General features: G+C 45.5%; 1 protein-coding gene across 1 annotated transcript; it reads right to left on the minus strand.

The window, feature by feature from the left end:
• Positions 1 to 1,095: 1,095 nt before the first annotated feature.
• On the minus strand, positions 1,096 to 26,413 carry NCS1 (neuronal calcium sensor 1). Its single transcript, XM_053472838.1, has 8 exons — positions 25,863 to 26,413; positions 14,020 to 14,044; positions 6,829 to 6,967; positions 4,818 to 4,896; positions 4,318 to 4,406; positions 3,849 to 3,926; positions 3,455 to 3,575; positions 1,096 to 1,927 (listed from the first exon to the last, which is right to left on the minus strand). Exons 1-7 carry the CDS (start codon positions 25,924 to 25,926, stop codon positions 3,477 to 3,479), a joined length of 573 nt encoding a protein of 190 aa, XP_053328813.1. The 5' UTR covers positions 25,927 to 26,413; the 3' UTR covers positions 1,096 to 1,927; positions 3,455 to 3,476.
• Positions 26,414 to 26,795: the final 382 nt, after the last annotated feature.

Raw genomic sequence — 26,795 nt, forward strand, 5'->3', positions numbered from 1 at the left:
ACGTAAAAAAGAAAAATTGTGTTTGCAACTTGGCCTGGCTCCATGGAGCGATTTCACAAGGATTTTAGCCTCCGCGAGGTACTTGGGTTGGCAAATTTCTCTCCGGCTCCCCCAACATATCTTCACAAGCGGACCGGCGTGTGGATTAAATCACTAAAAGCTCAAATACAGCAGAGATACGCGAAAAGGAACAGAATTTGGCATTTATGGTCTCAAGATGAGAGTCATCCATGTAATGAGTGGCCCCGAGCGTCATGCATTGCCAAGAATACCAATGAATTTAGGATTGGCATAGGCCGGCCATGAGACAATTACCCCCCAAGCTACTGTGATTAGAAGTCTACTGCTTTACATGCAATACCTTGTTTGGCCACAGGGGATGCCCAAGGACCTCAAATTAGATCTTTAGGCAGTATTCAAAACCCAACTGGATCCTTTATCTGCTCCCTTCAATTTTATATAAAGATAGGCTGGACATAAGAGCTCCTAGGACATGTTCAGTTCATGGAGGTATGCTGCTAGGGCTATAACCTTGGACCTTTTGACTAAGCTTGCCCCAAGTCAAACGGCGGTCTCCTTGCCCCTTGCTAAAGGTCAAAAATTCATCTGGCACCACGCGGAGTATCTGCTATGCTTCTGAAGCCATACCTTAGATACGTAATCTTTATAGTTCTTACATGATATGCGCGCGTAGCTATTTACTTACAAAAAAACGCACTGAAATTCCTGGAGAAAAATGTCTTCTGCATTCCAAATTCTCCACTTTCCACATTCTTTTCCAAACGCTCGTTAATTAAATTGGACTCGCCTCTAGCAGAAATATCGGTTTTCATTTTTTTGTAATTTCTACTGAAATGGATAATATTTGAAAAGGAAAAAACGTAATTTTTAATCGCCTGGATTTTAGTAAATTGGTTTTGACGAATTCTATACATTCCAAAAAGGAATTCTTCTTCAAGCTGCCTCCGCAAACCCTCTTTTGACCTTACAGACACCGGACTGTCCCAGGGTACCATACGATGTCTCATTTTGTTGCGATGGACATTTCATGAGTATCGAGTTGAAGCTCTTAAATCGCGTAAGATAAGAAAAAAATTATTATAATGAACACTTTTTATTGACAAGGCGTGAAAATATCGGAACCTTTTAGATAGGGCGAAGTGTGACTTTGTGAAGTACGGAGAGGCTAAAATCAATCAAGGGGCTAATTAAACGGATACATGGTTTCCTCACCCATCTGATCAAAGCATGTGACACACAGGTACATAAAAATAAATAAAAAGATATGCTATATATATATATATGTATAAAAAAAACACTTATTCACAAAAAAAGCATTATTCAGCATCATGTAAAATGAGCCAACCCGTTGAGTGCCATGCTCTGCAGGGCCTGGAAATACACGCAGACGGATCCAGCCTAGTCTTTTTTTCCCTTTTTAAGAGATATTCTAACCCAAGAACAGCCGCAAACATCATTGGAGTCTCTGGAACCCTCCATTCTATGATGTCCTCCTCCACTACCCAAGGGACGGTTCATTTATCATCGTGGAAGAGCCCCGAAACGTTCAGGGAAGGCGACCCAGCAACCCGTAGGTCTTCAAGCGAGAGGGAAGGGCTGGTTCTTCCTTTTTCGAATGAGCAATCCTCCGCGAGTGCAAGAAAACACGAGAAGCTGCAGGCGGGAAACGGGGCAATCGGAGGATTGAAGCGCGTCGGGGACCACGGAGGTACCGGCAGCCGTGGATACTATCCCTGCTCACCGGAGCCTGCCAGAGCCGAGGCGAAGGTAACTCGAGAAAAGGAGAAAGGGGAAGGTTTCGAGAGGCGTCCCATCCCCGGTCGAAAATGGGAGTGAAGACGGATAGGAGGAAGGCAAGCTGTATTACTGGCGTGGTCTGGTTACACAAGTCCGAAACCCAGGGCGCCTGAAAAAAAAAAAAAAGAAAAATGCCGTTAAAAATCTAAAGCACAGGTTAAACCAAAACTCAAAATGTAAACATGCGCAATGAGACGCGAGGGGTATATCAGCCCAAAATCCAGAATAAACCCAATAACGGTGGGTATCATGGGGGGGGGGATGGGATTTTGGCGCAAAGTGTATTAGAGGTTTTATCACCAAAGCAACAGATTAAATGAAATTAAAATAATATTTTTATTAAATTATTTAAATAATATTAAAACATTTATATATATATATTATTTTGTTTTAATATTATTTAAATAATTTAATAAAAATATTATTTTAATTTCATTTAATCTGTGTACATATACATAGACACACAAAATTAAATCCTGGAAATAAAAAATTTGCGTCTATTATGGGGCATGAGCGTTATTCCAACATTGTAATGATCTCACAGCGCCCCCTAGTGGCATTACCCTCTTTGCATCCTATAAATTTAGCCGCATGATGTCATCATAGTCCTATCAACCTCCTAACGAGAGGTGAGGGAGCTCCGTTTCCGAGTAACTATCACTTTCGGCGGCTGACACTTTCCCCGCCTGAATATCTCTTGCAAAATTAAGCGTCGCAAAGTTACATTCGTCTATTTATTCCCAAAGGCATTCGCGCCTGCAGCTCTACGAGAGCGCTATTCTAGACAGCTGAGACTGTGACAAAGGAGCTGCGAAGGCGCGCAGGCGGAAGGACAATCCGATGCCTGTTTATCCTGCGCTGGCAGAAGCAACAGGAGGGTAAGGGGTTAATAGTGGCATCCACCTCCGCAACAGGAGAACGGCATTTCTTTACTGCGCCGCGGCAAATACTGCAGCGGAACACAATAGGCGCTGAGAGTGATGAGCTGCCCCCGCCACGGTGTCCCACATTTGGCATATTCTCTGCTTTTAAAACGTGGCTCGTTGCCAAAAACCACAGATGCTTCTATGTTTCCTTCCAATATTTAAAAAACAAAAACAAAAAAAAGGGGGGGGGCTAGGTATTCTTCTTATTTGGTGATGTCATTCCCACAAGTCCCATATTACTCAACCCATTTCCCCTTCTTCAGCAGATAAAATGTTTTCTGCTCATCATAGAATAGGAGGGCTTCTGGTCTTCACGGATCAAAAAGAATGAAGGGAATGATGCGGTGTCATTCATATGCCTCTCGACAATTCCAGCACCCGAATGGGACACCTGTGTTGGGGTGTGTGGGTATAGGCAGGGAGGGGTATGGCCAGACCCGGGGAGGGTGGGATAATTGGGACAGTGCCCCCCATGCTCACCACACCCACACCTCGTGGCTCTCAGCTTCAGAGCGTCACAAAGTGGCCAAGTCCGAGCTGTGATAGAGGTCTGCGTCGCAACGCACGGCCCCCCTGGGCCAGTAAGGGTAGGTCAGAGGATCTCCCCAACCAGCCAACATGGACAGTAGGGCAGCTTGGTGGGACATTGCCCGAAAATCAGGACCTTTCCCTGCAAAACGCGGGAGGTACGAGTTCACGAATCTACTCACACACAGCTGTGACCGGAGGTCCCTATACCAGTCCATCATATAGAGATAGCGCCTGCACAATGGAGGGGTCTGCCTTCGATCCTTCTTGAAACTCCTGTAGGGTCAGTTTGCCGTCTGAATTCTGTAACGAAAGTAAAACGGAAACGAGCGATTAGCAAACTGCTTTCTTGTTACACGGAAATCGCACTCCCCAACTTTGTAACACATTCTGTGCAACATTGTATCCTGCCTGCGGCTCTCCCATGTCCTGTTAGACTCCACCATGGCAAGACCTCCATCTGTGCCCCAGGCAGATTATTATTATTTATTGTTTTATATAGAGCCATCATATTCTGTAGCGCTGTACAATGACAGACACTTTCACTCTAGAAGGACAGTGACCTCTCGCTCGTACCTTGTCCATCATGGCAAAAATCCGATCAACTCTCTTTTCTGGGGTGTTCTCTTCTTCTGGTAACTCAACTGTGTTTCCCTGCAAGGGGCAAACGCCAAGTACAACCGGTAAGAGCCCATGACCTCATAATATACAAAGATTCAGGTATGCACAGCTAAGCATTATGCTCTGAGACGAGGCACGATAGAAGAAATGTAACAAAAGCAGAAGCATCCAAAGAACAAGACGCTGCGCCCCGTAGCCCCCCCAATAATGGACTGCAAGCACATTGGAATTTCAGAACCTCTGGAACTTGTATCCAGTGGAAATCGTCTAAATTTCATCAACACAAATTAATTTGAGAAGTTAATGGCATTTGCTGCGGAACAGATGGAACCTGTTGAAGGCTGGGAAACAAGAAGCTTCTAATGGTACTTGGCTGGAGAACAGCCGAGAGGCTCAGAAGATTTCTTCAACAGTCAGTACGTACCACCATCTGATAAATCGCATCCACGATATCCAGCATCTCATTCCGTGTAATGTATCCATCATTGTCCAGGTCATACAGCTTGAAGGCCCCTAGGTGGGGGAGGAGATGATAGTTAGCTGCAGAAATACACTTTAAGCCCCCAGACGATGCTGGGTGAGATGGGGCGCGCTTTCCACCAGTATCGTATTAGATTCAGGAGCCATATGTCTATCCCATGCATGTTTAAATCCCCTCGCTGTATTAGCCTCTACCACTTCTGCTGAAAAGCGATTCCACCTATCTACCACCTGAAACTTCCCCTGCATTACATCCAAGAACATTTAAATAAAATGTGCAGAACATTTTAAAACATCTGACACATGAAGATGCTCCACGCGCCCATCATGATTGTCCCGTCTCGAGTGATCGTAGCAAACGGGTTCACGGCGAGCGCTGCACCGACCCTGCGCCGCCTGCCAAGGAAAACTCTCAGTTTAATGAGAAATTGTAATATCACTCACAGCGCAGCTTCTCATCTAGCGTTCCACGGGAAGTGACAGACAAAGCCTGGATAAACTCTGCAAACTCAATACGTCCATCCTGTAGAGATAAAGAACGACGTACCAAATAACTAAACTCCCAAATAGATATTCTTATATCACCTTTCGGGCAGAATTTAATGTTCCGTGTATCAAACCACGTCAAGATGGATCTAGCCACAGTAAATCACGTAAAGAGATCATTAGTGGGTCTCGGTTTTAGAGATTTATTCACATCTGGGGGTATATACTTCCCACTGGCATCTTCTCTTGCTTCTTCTGTCTTCTTTCTTCCTCTGCTTCTCCCCATTATCAGATCCATTGACCAGATCTCCCGGAGTACTTCCTACAAAAGAGGCGGAGCCACGGCAAGCATCGTGTGAGGGTGTGCACAGAGGCTCCGCCCTTTCGAGGAAGCGCTCCGCAAGGCCTGGTCAATGGAGCCGATACCGGGGAGAAGCGGACGAAGAAAGAAGACGAAGAGAAGAAGCGGAGCACCGGGAAAGGAAACAAACATTAAGGATTATTTATCAGGATGTTCCCCACGAATGATAAGAGTAATTCCGCTTTACATAAACCATACAAAATAATATACCTTCACATATTACAAGACTTGATTTACTGTTCTAACCGAATTAGCAGCGTGGAGTACAATAATGGTGAATATGGTGTTATAATTAATATGGACGTGTTAACGGTTTAAAAGCCAGAGGGGACCAAATTATGCAGATATTAAAAATATGAAGAGTGACAATTTTTTTTATAGCAGCTCGTCCCAATTTTCCAGTTCTATATTATTACACGGCTTTATGAGAAATTAGGGTAGAAGGGAGATGAGTTAACTGATTCCGGTGTAGCCCGAGGCTAACATGGCCTATTACTGCGCGACAGGGGAAGGCAAAAATATTCAGCGCGATTTTATCCCCGGTGTCATAGCGACGAGGCTTATTACGGGGAAAGGAGATGCGCTTCTTAGGAAGAAGGGTGTTGGTTTGGAGATCAGCCTCTTGAGGGAAAATTGGCAAAAAACAGTAAGAGAATAAGGAAAAGTGCTTGAGATATGACACAGACTATCGCCTGGAAACAATGAATTTAATGGGGTGCGATAACGGTCAGAGAAGACGATTAGGAGTAATGTCATGTATTAAGATAGCTTCTGGCGGATAGGTTTTCACAAATTTCTCCATTGATGATGTCATAACCCAGCGCAAGGAGCCTTTATTGGGAGCTCTTTGTGAAAAAAAAAATAAAAAGCACATCACTGTTCTTTTACAGCTTATCAATTTCAGAGTGGAGAATCAGTGGTAAGAGGCCAGGGATTTTGTGGGCCTATAGTTAGATGTATGATTAAACAATCACCCCAAATGGGTGCTTATGATCATAAATGTAATATGTAGATTGAAACACAATCTTTAACTGAAAATGAAGCCGCGGTGTAGGAAGAACAAAACTGGGTGAGGAACGGCCAAACTCACTAACGAGGTAACATTGCTAAAGACCGTTTAATGTCAAGAAGACAGACGATGGCAACACCCAGCACAGCAACAACTCACAGGGTAGCTACACTGCATCAGCAAGGTAGGTTAAAAGAAGTGCAAGTTTCCCTTTTTGATGTTTGTTTTCAAGGAGGGTCTCACCAAATATTGATCAGTGTAGATTAAACTATTAATATGTCTATTTTTTAAAAAAGCATTCTTACTTTAGACCATTTTTTTCCACACCTGCCTAAAACTTTTGCACAGGACTGTATTATATACAATTGTTAGAATATACCTGAACGTGTCATAGTCACGCACTCTGGGTCACCGTTCAAACATTAGGGGAACACGTGACTTGTTCACAGGCCGCAATATTTTCCCAATCTCACCCTGTGGGGCCTGTTATCGTATCACTATCCATATCACTGTGACGCTTCCCTTGGTCTCCACCATTACACAGAAGGCAATAATACTAAAGAGTAAAATGACGAGGGGGGGGTCCGAGTTTGACTTACTTTATTTTCATCAAAAACGTTGAAAACAAACGTTGCAAATTTTGTAGGGTCTCCAAACGGGAAGAACTGTTTGTAAATCTTCTGGAACCCGGCAGCATCCAGCTGACCACTGGGACAGTCTTTGATGAAGCCTTTGTACCTGCAAGAAAAAGGACACTAGGTTAGATGTCATACCTCCCAACTGTCCCTGTTTAGGAAGGCCAGATTCTCTGTAGGACCAAAGTCCAAGAGCTCAAAATGTTTGCTGGGCATGAGGGGATCGCAGGGTTCTACAGCCCTAAAAGCCCCAATAATGTGTATAGAAACAGCAGAAAATGGCTTTATAAATTACTGTAATTAAATAAAAATTTACTTTGTAAATGCCTTACAAAAAAAAAAACAACAGATAAAAATAAAAGTCATATAAAAAGTCTTGGTAAATCCTCTTGATTGTAAGCTTGCGAGCCGAGTCCTCTTTACCTAATGTATCGGTTCGTCTTAGTCCATTAGTTCTAGTTTTGTCGGACCCCTTGAAAGTACGGACAGTAAGAAGGGCTGCGGAAATTGTTGGCGCTACATAAATAAAATATACTATTGAAGCCCCACCCTTGGCCACACCTCTAACCACACCCCCTAAACAAAAAGTGTCCCTTTTTGGCATTTTGAAACTTCGGACGGTTTGTTACGCAAAGTAAATATTCAGCAATACGTTACGAGCAGGCAGCAGAGTTCTGTTTAAGAGACGTACAGCGGCTCGGATGGAACGTAGGGATGTTTTACTTTATTGGGAGGATGGCGGACAGGCCCGGACTGCACATCTAGCACACCAGCCAAACGCATAGAAAAGGCGATTTATATGAAAATATCAACCATTTCAAAGCTTCAAAGCAAAGCCTGTATATTCACATACCTGAGAACTTTGAAAAAGAGCCAAGTATGCAACCGTTACACGGAAATAAATCATTTAACCGCAACAGCATTAAAATCACCAGACCGTAAATGTCTTCTTTCAAAGGTCCAGCGGCTTCTAAAATCATCTTAATTGGATGTTAATTATGCTAAAGAAATATAGCGCTTTCATCTGACCCCTGCTGGAACGTCGTCGTGGTACGACCCACTCCCCCTCCAACAATGGCGCGCGTCCTGTGACATCAGCGGCACCGCCCACAACGTCAGCGGGACCTTCCATCCGCATCCCGCAAAGGGGGGCTCCAGGTAGCCGCAGCCAAAAAGTTCCCCCGTCCGCCGATGAAAGAGTTTTCATTTCTTTGTGACGGCAATCATCAACCTAACTGCTAAGATCCGAGTCTTGCACCAGTTCTAAAATTATTTTTATAACCATTAAAAATTCACTTAATAAAAGTCCTGAACCAATCAGAAACCGAATAGAGGAGAATATGTTTATTTTTTTTTTAAGGGGGAGAAACGTTAGAACAAGAGCCCCTAATCTAAAACAAGAGGGTCGTAGGCTTAGATGGAAAGCAAGGAAGTTCTGCTTTATTGAGAGGGTGGTGGATAAGTGGAACAGCCTCCCAGCAAAAGCGTTAGAGGCTAATACAGTGAAGGAATTTAAACATGCATAGGATATATCTTGCTTTTTTTTTTTAACTGTTAAGCATAATTTCAGGGGATTATTTAGGATTTTGGGAACGTGACCGATCTACTTTAAAGTTTAGCCTGAAAAAGGTCACCGTAACAAATAAAGAAATTACTCCGGGGCCCTCGAGACGCGAAGTCAAGTTCTATACACGACCAGTCGCTTCGTATCAGCTGTTCTATTTATTTCATTCCTTGTTACGAGGAGCGTGTTCTAAACGACATTTCCATTCCCTCGGAATCCTGGTTAATAGGGGGATTATACTTATCCAGCAGAACAAGGGATTTGAGGCCATATCATAATTTGTCCTTTTCAGGTAGATAAAATCTGTATAAAAAATAATCAATTTCCTTCAATAGCTTCGTTCTGCACTTGCAAGCAAATCGCTTGGCCTTTAATTGATTGCATTACCCAAGTAAATACCATCGAAGATCATATTTGTCCGATTAAAATATATTCCTGCCCTCTAGCTGGACAGAGACATCTCGGCGTGACACGAGGAGGAAAAAGTATTCTACAGATCTGCGCGTATATTGGGTGGAAATGCTTATTTTTCACGCAATGGAATAGTTGCCGCATTGCATGTTGTATCATACAAAGTTATACTTGGATCGGCTTTGTTTCACACCTGTCCACCGCTATCCTCTGCGAAACTCACTTCCTTAGCAAGGGACAAAATGTTTTCAGGATTTTAAGAGTTGGCAGCTCTTTATTAAACTTGTCCATTCTAGACAGACTGCAGACCATGATGCTCCAAGCACCCCCCCACACCCTTTCGTAATGGACTCGGTGAGTATAGCATCAACGTGCGTCTCGGTTCTCTCGAATAAGCCCTGAGTTCACTTGGAATCGCACATTTTTTTTGATGAATATAGAATAGTTAGCAACTGGCAGGAACTGGTTATGGAATCTTGGACAAACCAGAACCTGTGATGTCCAACTGAACAATCATGAAGAAATGCAGAGTTCCATTTCAACTGCTACTAAGAACCTGAGGTCTCGTTGAAGGTGATGATCAAGACTTATCTTGGCTGAACTTGATAGCTTAAAGTTAGGCAACCCAGATCCTGTTGCATCTAACGTTCGTGGAGATATAGAGAGTTACACTGTTGAACTTGATTGCTTAAGTATCGAGGAACCCTAGGCAGCCCAGATCCTGTTGGCTCTAATTGAACGTTCATGGAGATATAAGGAGTTCCATTGGAACTTGTAGCTACTTAGTAGGTTACCAAGCTCCTGCTAAGAGGTCTCATTGAAGGACTCATCTTGGCTGAACTTGGAAGATCTTCAGTGAATGGGTAACTGAAGCTTTCTGAATAAAACTAATCATTATTGCAGGTAATGTCAATCTAGGCCATCACCCAACACTGTGTGGGCTTCTCATCTCGCTGATGTCCCATGGCCACAAAAGTCAGTCCTCTGGTGGACCGGTTTTAATTTTGGCTCTCAAAGTGTTGACTGGCCTGGTCTCTACGTCCATAAAGAAATCTTATCCTTCAAAGCACCCTCCTCCGCACACCCCTTCCAAATCTTTCGTTCCACCTTCTGCTGCTAATTAAATGAGAAACTGGAAAAAGCTCAATTTCACCCCAATTAACACAAAGCCTGTGTTTCAAAATCCAGAAGGAAGGAGAAAAATACTTACATGGCCTGCCAAAACATAGAAAGTGTATATGTGTGTGTGTGTGGGGGGGGGGTGTTTATTAGATTGTCCCTCTGTGACACTCTGGTGTCGGCAATTGTAAATTCCGGAAATGTATGTATATTCCGACACACATCTGTTTATGTTCCGGGATCTAGAACCGGAACACGTTTGTATACGCTCGAGAATTCTCCGGTGTATGTGCAGATTAATACATACACACACAAACCCACATACTCACCCCCACAAACACACCCCAGTGTGATAAATCAGAGCGTGTCTGCATTATGTATAACAGGGGGTCTGTCTGTCTCTTGGCTGTGATGTCTGTAAGTACAGGCATGTATAAGAATGTAGTCGCCCCCCCCCCCATTGTATATCTTTTAGAAAGTGCATGCGCCAGAATCTGTTTAATGTGCGCCAGTGTTGTGTACAAGTGAATCTAACCCTGTGTGCGTCGGAGAAGGGGGAGAAGCAGATGGAGGATGATTTTTGGTGGCAGGGGAAGGTAGAGATCACATGGTATCAGTAAACACAGCTGTGATCCCAGAACCCCAGGAAGACAACCATTATCTCTTCAAAGGAGGCTTCATTAGAACTTTCAGTAGAGATTCCATTTTAGCTTAATAGGGAGCGAGGGGGAGGAAAACTGCCAAAAACCTTTACCTAGACTGTCCTCGACGGCACATTAGGCCTGGTCGCTCAGGAATTCAGGACGGGGAGGAATAAGTAAGCCAATTTCTGGTTAGTTCATAGAAAAAGGCATATAGTTTAATGTTCCGTTGTTTTAAAATGTTCTAGGTAGCGTTTTATCAATAAAAGCTGGAAACGAGCTGCTCTGAGGTCACGGGGTAACTTTTTTTTAAAGCTTCCAATCCGTTGCTATCATCATCATTATGGAATGTTTAGGTATAATGTAAGGAAGTTCTACTTGGCTGAGAAGGTGGTAGATAAGTGGAACATGCTTCCAGCAGAAGTGGTAGAGGGTAATACAGCGAGGGAACTGAAAATGCATGGGATAGACATATGGCTCCTGAATCTAAGACGAGACCAACAACTGATTCCGGTGTAATGCTTGAAAAGTGATTTTATCACCATAGCAACCAATGGAATGTTCTCAATCATCATCTCTTCCAGACCTGATTTTGGCATTGTGCCACGGCACCCCTCTGGCGCGGTTAGTGTTACGGAGAAGAACATGTTTTTTTTTGGGGGGGGGATTTTTTTTTTACCCCATTTTCTATTCCACGTAGGAGACAAGAGAAACGACTACGTTCCCTAGAGACCGCCGCTGCCATGATGTGTGCGGTAGTCATGGCAACTGGCGAAGCATTCACGGTGTCCTGCAATTATCCGTCTGGCCTGATGCGTTGCCATTACCCTCTTCACCACTTAGACATCATTACCCCGCAGATAATATGAGCGCGTTACACCAGGGGCGAGTATAACCGCGCATTAACGCATACCGCCTGCCGCCGCCACCGGAAACCGCAGCGCAATTATACAGACATCAGCGATACCCAACAACAATCCCACGAGAGAGAGACCCCCCCAAAACACAGGGACGCAGCCATCATATACAACAGCCGCGTGGTCCCTTTACATTTACCTGGTGCCCCCCCCTTTAAATGCATGGAGAGGGTTGTAGAGAGACCAACGACTGATTACGGTTTGAGTCTTTACAGCTAGAGAAACGGGCAGACTAGACGGGGGCCGAATGGGGCCGATCTGCCGGCAGATTCTTTGTTATTATTGACCTAATATGTAAGAACAAAATCGATCGCCATCCGCAGCCGGACCCCGAAGGTTGGAGCGGTGAGGGGTTTGGGGAATATCCCGCCGGAAGCTCGGCTCGGAGGTCTCGCAGCAGCTGCGGGTGAATTATGCATGGATTTGGTTCATTCACCCGTCCTGGGCACTGAATCACTAAACCCTGTTACACGCTCGGCTGCCGCTTGCGAGCTCAGCTCTTTCGCACGGCGTCTGGAGCCCGCGTCTAAAATTCCCCCTGAAGGCATCCCCCTGTGCGACGGCCTGGAAAGGAGGTCTCTCCGAGGGGGGAAGAGGGGGCTACCTGACTTTGCACTTATACTAAAACCTTCTCGCGCCTGACCTTGAACGAGTCTTGGAACGGAGGAATGTTTTAAACGTCCCGATGGATTCTCTGCTGCCCTCGCTTTCTAGAAAAGCTGCGAAAATAATGTCAATTTTTTTTTTTTGGACATTTGACACATTTGTGTATAAAGCTCTCGTACGGTTATCTGCGCTGCTTTACTACAGGCCCTAACCTAGGTAGCTCTCTCTACGATTCCGCCTCGGACCACCTACTTTATTGAGATAATCAGATACAAAATATCTTCTGCTCTTCTCCTTTGCCTACCAGATGCCCCCCCGTTGATCCCCTCCAGGTCAGACCGGCCCTTTGAGAACAATTTCGGACCAGCCCATCCCTGAAAGGGACCATGCAGCTATCACGAGACTCCCCAGAAAAGACTTCCGTATTTACTAAGGACTACATCAACATTCTTCAAAAAATATATATAAAAAAACCCCCCAAAAAACAATAATAACAAAGATAATAATAATAATCCAATCCAGGGGTGATCTGGCGGCCCCTTTAAACACAGACGCCTATTAAAGTACATTATATAGGGTATATGTATTTATAGAGCTTAACATTACATAGTTTCCATACGTACTATATATATATTTTTTATGGTTCATTTATTCTACCTGCACATTGTTAAAATAACTTACTTTGGGGGATTTAAAAGCGGCTATTTTTAGAATTCTGATTGGATTAATTCCTGGAATTTCCGAGTCTATAAATGTTTTTTTATCACCATCGCTCAAATCCATTAAGGGTTGGAAGTCTGATGGACATACGAGGCGAATCCTTCTGCGCGTCATCAGCGCTTAAAAAAAACATCGAGAACAAATTTCCGCAATCGGCAAAATCCGATGCAAGCGCTGGAACATAGAATTTCCACATTTCGGGAGCGGGTCGGGGGTTAAACGTCTCGGTCACGTTAAGGGAGACATAGGTCGACAGGGTTCCGTAGAATTTGCAGGCCGGGCTTCGTAGGCTGCAGCAGGGGCTGTAGCGTGGTACATGAGTGCTTTAAAGTCTGCGCATGCTCTGTGATGAGACCCCCAAGAAGAGCTGAGGATCTCTCTAATCCACAAACCCTGTCAATCAAGGTTTTCAGATTCTATTTATTGGTAAGCAAGCATAGATGGCACCCTCTGCCCCGGAGGGTCGGCCCCTCGGCCCCCCTAAGTAAATCTCATGTGCATTAATACATATTTACACACACACTCTCATGCTTACACTAACACACTTAATCACTCCCTCTCATCCACACTTACACATTCATGCTGGGAGCCGTTAGGGTTTGACCTTGTATCTTAGTTTTTGCCCCAATCTCAGGGTGGAGGGGCAGATTCTCAGGGTCACAGTCTGGAGCCGGCCCCTTCCTATTCTACCCCGCTGGGATCATATATAAGACTCACAGATTTGCTTCCAGTATGTTATGGCCGATATCCCTGATAGACTCAAGTGACCTTTAAACAATGACAAGTCATAGAATACATATGATAGGCTATTAAGGGGTTAATATTTAAAGAGTCTCATTTAGAAAGTTCCCAACTTAATGTTTAGTGACCCCCACTGCAGTCACACGACCTGTTTGAAGTATTTGGACAGGTATTGGGGGCAAAATGCCCCCCAAGGGCAGCCCACCCCTGGTTATCTGTATTATAGAGGAATAAAGTGTTATAATTCCCTGCAGAGAACCAGGTGGTCCACGTTTGTAGAACGCAGGTCCAATTTAAGAATCATCCGCAGGAACCCCGTACACTTTGCATGACGCATGCGGAACAAGCCACACACCACACACACATGCATACAAACTCCTGACACATGTCTCTCACTCACTACACATCCATTAAAGAGAAGCGAATTGTAACTTACCACTGCTGCACCTCCTTCTCCGTAACTGCAAGAGAACACAAGAAAGATTATTTGGCAATTAGACTGCAAGCTTTTGCACAAAAGAAATGATCTAGAAAATCAGCACGCCTCAACATAAACGTTACAAGCAAACGCGACCCCCCCGCTGCACCGTCTAAACACCAGCTCCGTCTTAAAATGAATCGTTATCCTCGTATGAGGTTCTCAATGAATCCCGGAACATTCTAGAGTTTGGATGACCCGTTGATCCGTTCACTGACAGTAAAGATTGATAGATTTATGAAAGATCCTCCTTTTTTGGGGGAGTTCGGAATGTTTGCTGGGTATGAGGGTATCGCAGGGTTCTACAGCAGGGAATGGGTTAACAAATTAAACTTTAATCTAAATGCTTTACATAAATAGCCCTCCATAGGTCGCAAAGTCACATGAAGTGTTGTGAAGCCCAGCCCCAGCCACACCTCTAACCACACCCTCCAAAAAAGCTTCAGGCTCCGGCAGCAAGTGCACCCTATGTAGCTCTCCAAGTTGCCCGACAGCTTGTCCATACGGCCATCTCTAGTCAGCAATTTTATTTTTTTTTAAGAAGAAAAAAAGTTCTATTTTTTTTTTTTTTTCCAGAAAATCTTAATGCGTCTTCTCTAAATCGATTATCCCAGCGAGGGCGAGGACCTCGTAATAGACCTGCTTAGACAGCGAGGTCCTACATCCTTCACAGATTAGCCTAACCTGAACTATAATCCTCTGTCGCAACCCCTCAGAGGAACGCGATCAGAATTAAATATATGGCAATCAAAAGACAACAACTTGTGTTTCGACTGTCCTCATCTGTCTCTTTTATTTGCCCTCTCTCTGGGTCATTCTCCCTCGTCCTTGAACACACCCTTAAAAATGTCCTCTCTCCACTTTTTGGTGATAAAGGTTCCCGCGACGCTTGATTTCACCAGGAGAAGAGTTTTCACATTTGTCTGATCTCCGCGGGGAGTTAGCGCAATCAGGATGTCTATTGTTTGGTTCCCGTTAGCTGGGAATCCTCAGAGTCTTCATAATTAATGTCAGATCATCGAGCAACTGGCAAGACTGTTCCTTCTAGAAAGTCTTACCGACTGATCAAGGTGTTTCGCTTCCATGGATTCCTTGAATGCAAGTACCTACTACTGGTGTCCCAGTCAATGTACAAGCGCTCCTATATGTCAAGAACAGAAGTTGTCTCTCAATGTCCAAGAAGAACCGAGCTTATAAATTGAATGGGAACACCTTCTGGGAGCAGCTGGACCCACCAAGGGAGGAAGACCTGTCCTCAAGAATGGTATGATCCAAGAACAACTACAGCAGAGGTAGCAGCCAGGTATTGCAGAACTAAGGTGTCAGGATTCCAAAGGCTCATCTACCCGCAGTCCTCCCCGGTGTACGAGGTGGAAAGGGGATCTGAAAATGGCTGACCATTGTCTACATCCCCGTGACCCTTTCTTATCACTATGACGTCCAACCGAGGAAACCCGGTACAAGAGATACTGACGGACAATTATATCTCCAATGTCAAAATGAACATCCAGCTTTAGATAATGGCGGCACTGTGTTCATTGCTAGTCATGGCACAGAACAGATGTGAAGCTATTTCTAATATGCTGACACAACAAGGACGAGAAAGGATAGATCTGCCCAGTTCATCAGGGCCCTTGTAGGTTTCACTCACCATATCTGAAAGGTGGCTTTCAAAAAGGTCATTTGTGACTCAAAAAAATGCAATATAAATCTGGCAACTTGCCAGGAAAATGGCATATTGTAGAGGTCACCTTGGATATGGACTCTTCATTAATCCCATGATGGTGTAGACGATGACTCCTATCATGATCAGAGAATCTTAGGCTTGTGGATCACAGACCTTCACAACCTCACCTAATCACAGGACCGAATAGCCACTAGCTACTTGTCTTCACAACACCTTGGATTGTCCAACCTGGTTTTTGGGGGCCACAGAAGCTTGAGATCACCCTAACTAACATGTCATGAGACAATTAAACATTGTGCGTCATGGATCAACGTCTTACTCAACGAATACTCAAGATGGACATCCCCAAAGTACGAAGAAGATCTATAGAACAGAACGTTGAAAGCAAAAAGAATGTTTATCGGGTTAGCATGCCACGGCACGGACGGGTACCGGCAGGCGGTCAATCCTAGGGGAGAATGCTTTTCGGATCACAGAAGAGAACAAGTGACCTTACTGTCTATGGATCTTCAACAACTCAAAATAGACCGTCATGCTAGGCTGGTTAATTCTGGACTATAAATTATTTAAAAATTCACCCAAAATTGCCAAATTATAGATTCATAATTTTTAGTCCTACTGGGACGTTGCCCTTAATGAATTGAATTAAACCAACAACATTAATATAAGAGAGAACATTAAAGTGTTTCATTATCATTTACTTCCTGATCAGCGCCGTATCAGGGACGTGGCATGCGCCCGGGGTGGGCACCGAATATGCTCCCCCAAGGGGTAAAGGGATGGGGTAAAGGACCCTATGCAAGGTATTAATCATTATATGGAATCCTATTATACCGAGGCATTATATTACATTCCGTGTTTGTGAATAATTGGATTGCTTGCGTTAAGGTCGGACCTCTAAATAATTTTTTCATCTCCTATAGCATGGGGGGGGGGTATCAGCCCCAGATCATGCGCAGACCTGAATTCACGTAAAAGCCCCTTTATATAGCAAGCCCCCCCTATCCTCCAAGACGTAATAAAAGAAAAAAAAAAGATTCAGCTGGGGAGCAGAGATATCGAGGAGGAATGAATCGCTGGACCGCTGGCGTGAGTCAGAGATACCGCGGGAGGAGAGGGGATACGGGCAGCGGGGGGACAGACGGCAAACCCAGCGAGCCTGTAATACAGGGGGGGGGTAATCGGCTCGAGCCCAAAGATCGCTGGCAGCAGGGTAGGTGGGGAGGAATAAAAGCAGGTACACGGACTTACACGCTGGAGGTATTATATCATCACCAATCATTTTTTGTATTTGTCTGTTTTTACAAGATTTTGCCCATAATTCCATTTTTCATCAGGCTTTCTATAGTTTTTCTGCGCATCGGTTTCTCCATTTATCACATTTAAAAAAAAATAAAAAAAAAAATTGCATTTTGCTCACCGTTAAATACTCAAGCTACAAAACCACAAGTAATTCGCGTGTGAAAGAGACCTCCGAGGTCCCAAAAGCTATCTTTTTCTACGTCGGCTCAATAACAATAAATAAAAAAAATAAATAAAATGTATCCGATAGACTCCAAAAAGCCATCTCCCAGATTCCACGGACCTCCGGTTGTTAGGGGAGTTGCTTTTAAACGCTCCCAGGGCTTTTCGACTGATCGCCACCATGGACGTCAAGGGGTTAACGGACAGTAGGCACACAGCTAGACCGACATATTTAACCCCTTCTGTTAAGTACTGCATACACACCCTGGGTGAACAACAGAAACACAGGGTGATCAGAGTCAATACACCAAACGGGGCGGCGGGGACTTTAATCCAGCCCTGTAATGTGCATTTTCCATACGTGCCATTCGATTACCCTATGTATGGATGTATAGGGTGCATATTTGCTTTCTGAATTCCTTTAAAGCAGACGTCTGCGAGAATGAACGAGACGGCCCGGCGGACGGAAACACCATGCTTTTATGTGAATTAAAAAAAAAAAAAAACGGACTGTTCAGGGAGGAAGAAAAAAAAAAAAAAAAAAAAAAAAAACACAACATCAGAGGGAGAAGACTTGCGGCAAGAGATAGAAATAGTGGGTGGAAGGGAGCGAGAGACAGCCGGGACGGTGAATTCCCTCATTACGGGAGACGCTTCTCACCAGCAGAGACACCGCGGGGAACGCCATGGAAGGTGGGGAGTGGAGAAGCAATTTCACAAAAAAAAAGCAATTTACAAAAAAAAAAAACGGTTCTAATTCCCTGTGTAAGAGAGGACGGCAGCACAAGGGGCCCCTGGGGGCCGCCCGGCCCTGACCAGTGGGGAAACGCGCAGACACGGAATTCTGGAATTTTTAGGACAGGTGTATTTGGAAATTAGGGATTTAGCCGGGCGCGTGGGCCAACGCTCGATCTCAGACGCCGCGTATGCCTGATATAGAAATAGCGGTATGAAGTCTCACGGCTTTTCTCTCCTTACCATAATCACAGGACACATAGCAGCTATCATTCAGTCCACTCTAACCCAATGATAAAGAAAATAAGGGGGGGGGGCAAGTTAAGGCAATAATGTGAGGACCGACAGCCATGTAGGGCCCAGGGACAGTCAGCTGGACCCCAACGCATTTCACAGGTTTATTACGTACCAACCAAACGTATTCTTGGGGGATATCTACATATATTTCTATAAAAAAGCCAATTTTGGTAATGAAGGAGAATCTAGCTTCGGTGGGATCACGTTTGGTCTCAAATGTGGGCCTTTTTTGCTAGGATGACGATTTCCAGGCTTCCGGCCATCATAGAAAATAACATTTTTTGGAATTATAATTCATGGCTCGTCTAAAGCAGGATAACGGAGTGAAATTTTCAGACTCGATGCGGGAAGTTATTAAAAAACACAGAAAATGTATGAAACGGCATAAGTGCTGGGAGAACGAGAATCCGCATCTTGGTGCAAGTCACAGATCTGCCGTTAAGCGGGACGGCGCCTGCAGGGGGTGAAATAAAACATAAAGAGGAGATGGAGCGATAATTAGGTGGGAGAAGTTCTCGGCTCGGCTGCATGGATAACGGGGGGGGGGGGTGGATTTAAAGGGGGGCTCCCACCAAGTGTTTTTATTACTCGTATCAGATTAAAAAACTCAAGAAAACTGTTTTTGCCCCATAATCTGCAAATTAGCCATTTGTTTGGATTTCTCGCTCTGTTATCTCAGCTCTGATCTACTAGACAAACTCCCCGACTCCTTATCATACTGCCTGTGGGGAACAATAGAATGGCTCAGTCTTAATCACCCAGCAGGACTCTCTGACTAATGGAAGTCTATGGAGGAGCGGACTTCATTAGCATTGCCATAAAGCATCAGCTCAGTGTGGTGTTTGAGCCGGGAAAGTCACCCCAAATATCACATGACTGACAGCAACGGCGGCTCCAGGTCTGCAGATAAAGGGGGCTTATTGGAGATAAATGAGATGAAACCAGGTTTTTGTCAATACTAACTATAAACAGACAATTTGGTGAATCCCTATAAAAGTATGTAATTATAACGTCGTTTTTATTAATAGTCAAATAAAAAAAAAATTAAAAAAGAATCAGAAAAGAAACCCTAAAAGGACTTGGTTGTAGACGGTTTATAGGGTATAATATCTCCTCCAGGGGTCCCGGCATGGAACGTAACCACATTGGGAATGGAGACCCCCCCATTCTAGAAGTTCTAAGAAGGACCTGAAGGTTCTAAGAAGGAATGAAAGTCAGTCGTGGGTATATTTGAGGGATGAAACCCGACCGACGCTCGTCTCGCCAGGATAGTTGCCGGCTCCGTCAGGGGCCAAAGCGTTAATGGAATCGCGTCTCGCGCAGGTCTTGGAAGCGAAGATTCAGATCCCTCCACAGCGGTGGGTTTTATGGGCGAGGAGAATGCTTTCCCCGTGGATTGTCCGCTTTAAGCCAACCTTTTCTTGGGGGGTCTGAACCCAATAAAAATAATATGGGGTGGCACGATCGCGATACACAAAAGAGGGGGAGGGGTTACCCCAATGCAAATATATATTCCCCAAGAAACCGCCTCGGATTTATAGATCTCCAGCAGGTGGGTGCTGAGGACACCTCATGCCCCCCCCACTGATAGGGGTTACTCAAGGACAGAGAGGTGACCCTCATCGAAATACTCTGCACCTCATCAGGCGCAAGCATCGTAAATCACGGGGAGTTTTATTTGTGAGTATTTATTTTCCAGGCCCGGTGCATCCATGGATACAATCCTCCCAGCAAGGTCTCCAATTTCCCATGGAAGGAGCCGTTGGTCTCCGGGATTATCCGGAACATGCGCGGGGCGGCTCGGCAGGACGGGGTGCTCGATCCCCATAAGTATTGTCGCTTCTAGAACAGAATTTTATGGCTTATTTGTAAGACTTCCTTGGTCATCGGTCTTGTCTATATTGAGGATAACCTTATGCCTATCCCATGCGGCATTAACCTTTACCACTTCTCCTGGAAGCGCATTCCACTGATCCACCACCCCATCAGTACATTACACAGAAACCTTAGAAAGATACTTCCTAGTTTAACCCCTTTAAGCATTTAAATGTTAATATCGCATCTCTCTCCTTTACCTCCAACTGATACATGTCAGTAAAGACGCTCAGATAAGAGAATTTTAAGGCAATAAGATGGTCTTTTTGCTACTTTTTGGAGATTCCCAACGTTTCCAAACCCCACCAAAGCGTCAGGATAGCAGCTTGCCGGTGTTGAAACGGTTAAGTTTCCGTGGGCCGCGTAGCATTCCACCGGTGGATTTCTGTTCATGGTGCAAGGACAAATTCCTGCGGGACCGAGCTTTATCCCCCAGCTTTATCCGGCGTTCTCCCCAAACGGACAGCAAAGCGACCCCCGGCCTCGTGATTTAATGAATACGACAGCTGACGGCCCCTTTCATTTTTGGTGGTCCCCCCCCCAGCTGCAAACACATTGGGGGATTCTGCGCTGCGGGTCGGAGTCCGTTCCAACCCCGGGAAAGCGCTTGCATTGATTTTAATGGGAGCAGTTTCCTGCCACTTCAAGCAGCCAATCAGAGGCAAGAATTGTCGCTCCATAGAGGATGAAGGCAGCTGCAGGGCTGCAGCTTCTGCCCCAGGTATTTTTCTCTCTTTTTTTCAGGATTGCATATTAAGTGCTCACGGGGGGGGGGGGGTTGGGGGTTACTCACAGCGCACTTTAATACGCATTCTTCCCTGTAAGGTTACTTAACTAGAGTTATTAAAACTACCTATAAGGTCAGCTCGTGGAAGCTGGGATGGGAGGCAGTCTGTGGCAGAGCCAGCATTCCCTATTTAACTTCCTGTCCAGATGTTCTCTCCTTTCTCTTCCCCCACCCTGGCCCAATCCACGACAATCGGCAACTTAATGGGGAGGAATAATCACATAGTATATTCTTAAAATTAACTAATTGCATTATTGGTCAGATGGTTGGAGCGAGATACTCAAGGGGTGCCCCTCATTGACAGGGATAAAGGGGGTACAACCCCGGGGGGAGACCCCGCGTAACAGCTGCATCTTCTAATCCATCTGGCTGCAGCGCATCGTGGCAGGATTGTGGGTAGACTGATAAACGTTTTGGAACGTTGTAGCAAGTCGGACAAACTCCAATTGCTGCATGTTTATCCGTACCGATCCCCGATCGTCTCAAATCGATATTCCGAGACCGAAAAAACCATCAACGTCACAAAATATTTACACAGACTCCCGATACACAGCATGACATCATGTCAGATGACAGTGTGTACATATATACACACACACACACACACATATATACACATATACACACACATATATACACATATACACACACACACACATATATATATATACACACACACACACACACACACACACACACAGATACACATACACACACACATATATATACACATATACACACACACACACACATATATATACACATATACACACACACACACACACATATATACACATATACACACACACACATATATATACACATATACACACACACACATATATATACACATATACACACACACACATATATATACACATATACACACACACACATATATATACACATATACACACACACACATATATATATACACACACACACACACACACACACATATATATACACATATACACACACTCTCTGGTGCCCAGAAGTTTGGGGTCACTTGGAAATGTCCTTGTTTTTAAAAAAAAAAAAAAAAAGAAAATTATGTCCATGAAAATAACATGAAATGGATCAGAAATCCAGCATAGACGGGGTTAATGTTGTAAATGACTATTGTAGCTGGAAACGGCTGATTTTTAATGGAATCTCTTCATAGACACTCATCACTCTTTATCACTCCCATCACTCCTGTGTTCCAATGGCCCTTTATCACTCCCATCACTCCTGTGTTCCAATGGCCCTTTATCACTCCCATCACTCCTGTGTTCCAATGGCCCTTTATCACTCCCATCACTCCTGTGTTCCAATGGCCCTTTATCACTCCCATCACTCCTGTGTTCCAATGGCCCTTTATCACTCCCATCACTCCTGTGTTCCAATGGCACGTTGTGTTCGCTGATCCAAGTTTAAGTTTAAAAGGATAATTAATCGTTAGAAAAAAAAAACCTTTTGTAATTACGTTACAGCCAGAAATGTCCTTGTTTTCCATGGAAACAGCTCAGTGACCCCAAACTTCTAAAATAACTACCAATAAAAGCATATAGGCAGAGAAGGTATGGACGCCCTGGACGTTAGAGCCTGATCTGACCACACTTGCCTCTAGCCATTGTTTTTTAATTGCACGTCACATATACAAGTCCCTGATTTAAATCAGGTGTCCCATTCAAGGTATATTTTATTAGAACCTCTATGAAGACCACCAACCCAACTGGTGAGCCGCTACGTCGAACCTCTCTCGGACAATTTAAAAAAAAACGAATACCCCACAGGTTCTGAGGTCTGCCGCTCCACGCCGGGTGGCCAGCGGGTCCCGGGTGTAAAGTATCCATCGCATCCCATCGAGCCGGCCCTCAGCTCACGGAGCCAGCACCGCGTTCCAAGGAACAGAACGAGACGTTAGCAGGGATGGCGGAGAACCCAGAAGCGTTCAGTTCCCGGTGCCCACGCACGTAGGACGACACATGCCTCCGAGGGAGGAGGTTCTGCTGCTTCTTCACGGATCTCACTCCAGCACAACGGAAAACAGACTCCGCGCATGGAAGAGACGTCAAGAACATCACCAGAAGTATCGTTAAAAATATAACGCTAACCTTTCGGCAGAAAAGTACTGGGGGGGGGTACGGCGTGCTTCAAAAAGACGTCGGAAAAGGTATATATGTGCAGATGACGTCTAAAACGCGTTCCGGTACAAGAAGTACCGGAACCCCGATCGGTTCTAAGGAGCGCGTAATGATCTATATTTGGAAATCACATTTACGGTTATCACATTTCCAGCAAATAGAGACTCCCTCGTGCGAGAGATAATGCCGTGAATTAGACAGACTTCGTTAACGTATAGACCCGCGGGAGACGCCATTCCATTAAGAGCTAGACTTTCTTGTTTGTAATCCTTCGGAGACGGAGCTGTCTAATCGCTTACGTAACGGGATAACCACCTGTCTCCTGATAACACAAACAGCTCTCGATCTTCTCGGCCCGATGCAATCTACTGGTGAGAGGACCTCGAGGTCCTAATCTGCCCATGGGGTTTGCCAGATCACCCACCGGAGACCTACGGGTTCCTCACTGGTGGCCAAGCCGGCAGCTCGGTTCCTTTCACAAAGAACCTGGCTGAGGTTGCAGTTGAAGGACATCAGAGTTTTTCCTGAACCCCAGAGATCCTACGCGCTCCTCAAAGGCTTCCCATCTACGTGCACCTGGGACCTCAATGAAGAAGCGCGTAGCAGAGAACGTTCCAGAAGATGATTGCTTGTGGCTCATTATGACAGACGCTGGCCCAGGTCAATTTAAATCCCGGGTCTGGCCCTGGATCTAGGAATCATAATAGCCAAACCTCAACATGCCATGGTCTTCTGCATTTTCCCTTCAAGCCAGTCCCCGATACTCCATTCACCGTTCCCTACGACTGCCGTCTGGCCTTCGCCTCTCTAGACCGGAGCCCTGCTTTCTGTCTGGAAGCGGATGAGGTCCTGTCTCATTTTTAAACGCTTCGTCTCCACTATTTCCTCGTCCGCGCAGCCCTTTAAACTTTGCCTGTGGAACTCGGCCGCTCTAAACACACAGCGAGCGAATTCCCATAACGCCTTCCAAATGAATCCATTCCCCCAACCCGCGGCCCGCGCAGGTACAGACCCAGCACCCGCCGTACGTTCCTTAAACATCGCTCGCGGTACGCAGCGGGTTCTAAGCGCGGGTGGCTTTTAAAGGGACAGGAAGCCATATTTTGAAGAGCGGCACCATTTATTAATTAAAAAAACCATTAATAATTCAGTGTATGTTTTACGGGGAAATAAAAGCAATGTTACTGCCGCTTTAAGTGCCTTTTACTCTTTTTCTGGAAAGATCATTAATTCCTCATCACCTAAGTCATCGGCAGCGGCCGCGCTTGGAACATAAATCTGTTTGATCGGTACATCCTGGTTAACGTTATACCACCCGTTGTACAGCGCTGTGGAATATGATGGCGCTACAGAAAACAACAGAACATGATAATTGCATGTATTTATATGGCGCCCGCAGATTCCGTAGCGCTGTAACGGCCGGCGTGATCGGCTCCCTTTTTTCAGGCATTCCTTTGTTTTTGGAAGTTTAAACGCCTCTGACGTGAGGTTTAGACCAGAAGCCCCCATTAGACCGATAGCAGAGGGTAATACCGAGATTTTAGCTGCCCCGCGGTACCCGACATACAGGATTCCCACACTGACTCTCCTTATCTAGGCCTGAAGCGTGTTGGATACAGGACAGCTGCATGGCGTGGAATTGGCGTGTAGCAGGGACAGCCTGTGACCAGCTGTGAACGGGACATGTACATTAACCTTTTCGGCTCTGGGTTGGGGTAAACTCTGGCAGTGAAAGGGTTAAATATCCTAAACCCTGTGCCAAGCGCGCCTAATTATTCCCAATACTCGAGTTTAATGAGACGCAGATGGCACCGCTACGAAACTTGCGAATTTAGGGAGCGGAGGATAACCGCGCATGTCGTCTTCCCTGGATTCCGACGTTACATAAATGGCAACTAACCGAGAGCCGTGGATAGCCCCTGCTGAATGGGTTAAATACTAGAGTTTCTTAACTCTCAGCGCCAGAAAAAGAGATCGGCACTGAAAAGGTTAATCCCATCTGTCTATACCCCCCAGTACTATAGACAGAGGGGATCTAGTAATGCCCTGGAACAGAAATGACCCTGCAGGGGGTAACTCTTGGGATACAAAGGGCAGCCCTGGACCTTCTGGGGTCACGAAGAGTCTGGGGTGACCAGATGTCCCCCTCAGCAAGTAACTGGTATGGAGAGTCCCTGCAGCATGTATTTCCTATATCAGCACCCAGGCGAAGAGAGGGGGTCCTGCTCACCCTAAAACTGCAAACACCCATCACTCTAAGCTATCCTGTTACTAGCTGCAGACTCCAATGCCCACTATGTTCATTCAATGGCATGCATAGGCTGTAGACTACAACACCCATCACGTTAACCAAGTCCTTGCCATTTAGCAGCAGCACCCAACCTGCTCTTGTAACAGTATACTGCAGCAATACAACACCCATCATGTTAAGCCAGCCATCATCACCCACCTACTGTTGATTCCTGCACCAACACCCATTATTCTCAGGCAGCCTCTTGCCCTGATCTACTGTAGACCACAACACCCACTAAGCACAGTCAGCCATAAGACCACCATGAGCAGGAAGGTACTATGAGCACTGATGGTGCTTGGATGAGCATGATAGGTGTTGCAATCTACAGGATCGCAGTTGAAATGGTTGCCTGTCTCCCGCAGCGCGCACACACACCCATTGCTGTAGCCCATGGCTACCACTCCGCATAGAAGCTTCGGGTCCCGTATCTCAGCAAGAGATCAGAAGATTCCAAGCGCAGAATGCCACCTCAACCCACCCCACCCACCTCTCCCCGTGCCCCCCACCCCCGCCAGCGACCCCCTCAACACTCACAGTATGTTTTCCTGGTCAGCTCCTCCACCACCTCCGGCTTCAGTTTGCTGTTGGATTTCCCCATTCTTTTATCCGAATTCTTCTTTTATTCTCTTCTTCTTTTTCTTCTCCTTAATGGTTAATTCATGTATCGAAGCCTCCGGGCCCTCCCAGCCTCCCCCACCCCCAGACCTCAGGGATCTTCAACGAGAGACACCCTGCAGCTAGAGAGACGTCTCCAGACCGGAGCAGACGGCGTCTGGGTGTATGCGAGTGTGCGAGTGTGAGTGTGTGAGTGTGTGAGTGTGTGAGTGTGTGAGTGTGCGCGATCCCCTATTGTGTCTGCGGCTCGGGTTACACTCTTCCCCCTCTCTCTCTCTCTCTTTTCTGCCCCTGACAAAGGGTGAGGCTGAAGGCAGCAGCGGCAGCTTGTGTGGCCCACAGGCCCTGATCTGCCCTGGAACTCCGTGCTTTCCCCCCGCAGTATGAGAAGCCGATGCGCCTGCCCACCGCCTGCCTCCCTAATAGCTCCGCTTCTGCTGTTGTCCCTGGTTACTTGACACTTTCACACATGCCTGGTCCCTCCTCTCCCATTCAGGCTCCTCTCCTCCCCCTCTGATGACACACTCCCTGAAATTGCTTTTCTTCTCTCCCTTTCATTCTTTTTTTCCATCCTCCTTTTTGCAGACCCCCCCCCTATGTATGATTTGGGGAAGGGGGGGGGGTTGGAGAGAGACATTTAAACACATAAAGGGATTTAACCAAGTGCAGGAGAAGGAGAAATTCTAGAACAAGAGACCAAAATCTAGAACTAGAGGGCCAGAGGATAAGCTGGATTTTAAGAAAGTGTTATTTTAATGAAAGAGTGGTAGTTAAGTGGAGCAGCCTCCCAGCAGAAGCGGTAGAGGGTAATACAGTGAGGGTATTAAACATGCATGGGATAGACATACAGCT

The sequence above is a fragment of the Spea bombifrons genome, chromosome 8 (genome assembly GCF_027358695.1).
Source record: "Spea bombifrons isolate aSpeBom1 chromosome 8, aSpeBom1.2.pri, whole genome shotgun sequence".
In the NCBI taxonomy this organism is placed as follows: domain Eukaryota; kingdom Metazoa; phylum Chordata; class Amphibia; order Anura; family Pelobatidae; genus Spea; species Spea bombifrons.

Bases quoted from the DNA above. Each gene is read 5' to 3' on its own strand.
- NCS1 (XM_053472838.1), bottom strand. From the start codon at position 25,926: ATGGGGAAATCCAACAGCAAACTGAAGCCGGAGGTGGTGGAGGAGCTG. The intron at 6,968-14,019 runs GTAAGTTACAAT...TTTTTCTTGCAG, and splicing joins GAGAAGGAGGTGCAGCAGTG to GTACAAAGGCTTCATCAAAG. The intron at 3,576-3,848 runs GTACGAGCGAGA...CTTTCGTTACAG, and splicing joins TTTTTGCCATGATGGACAAG to AATTCAGACGGCAAACTGAC.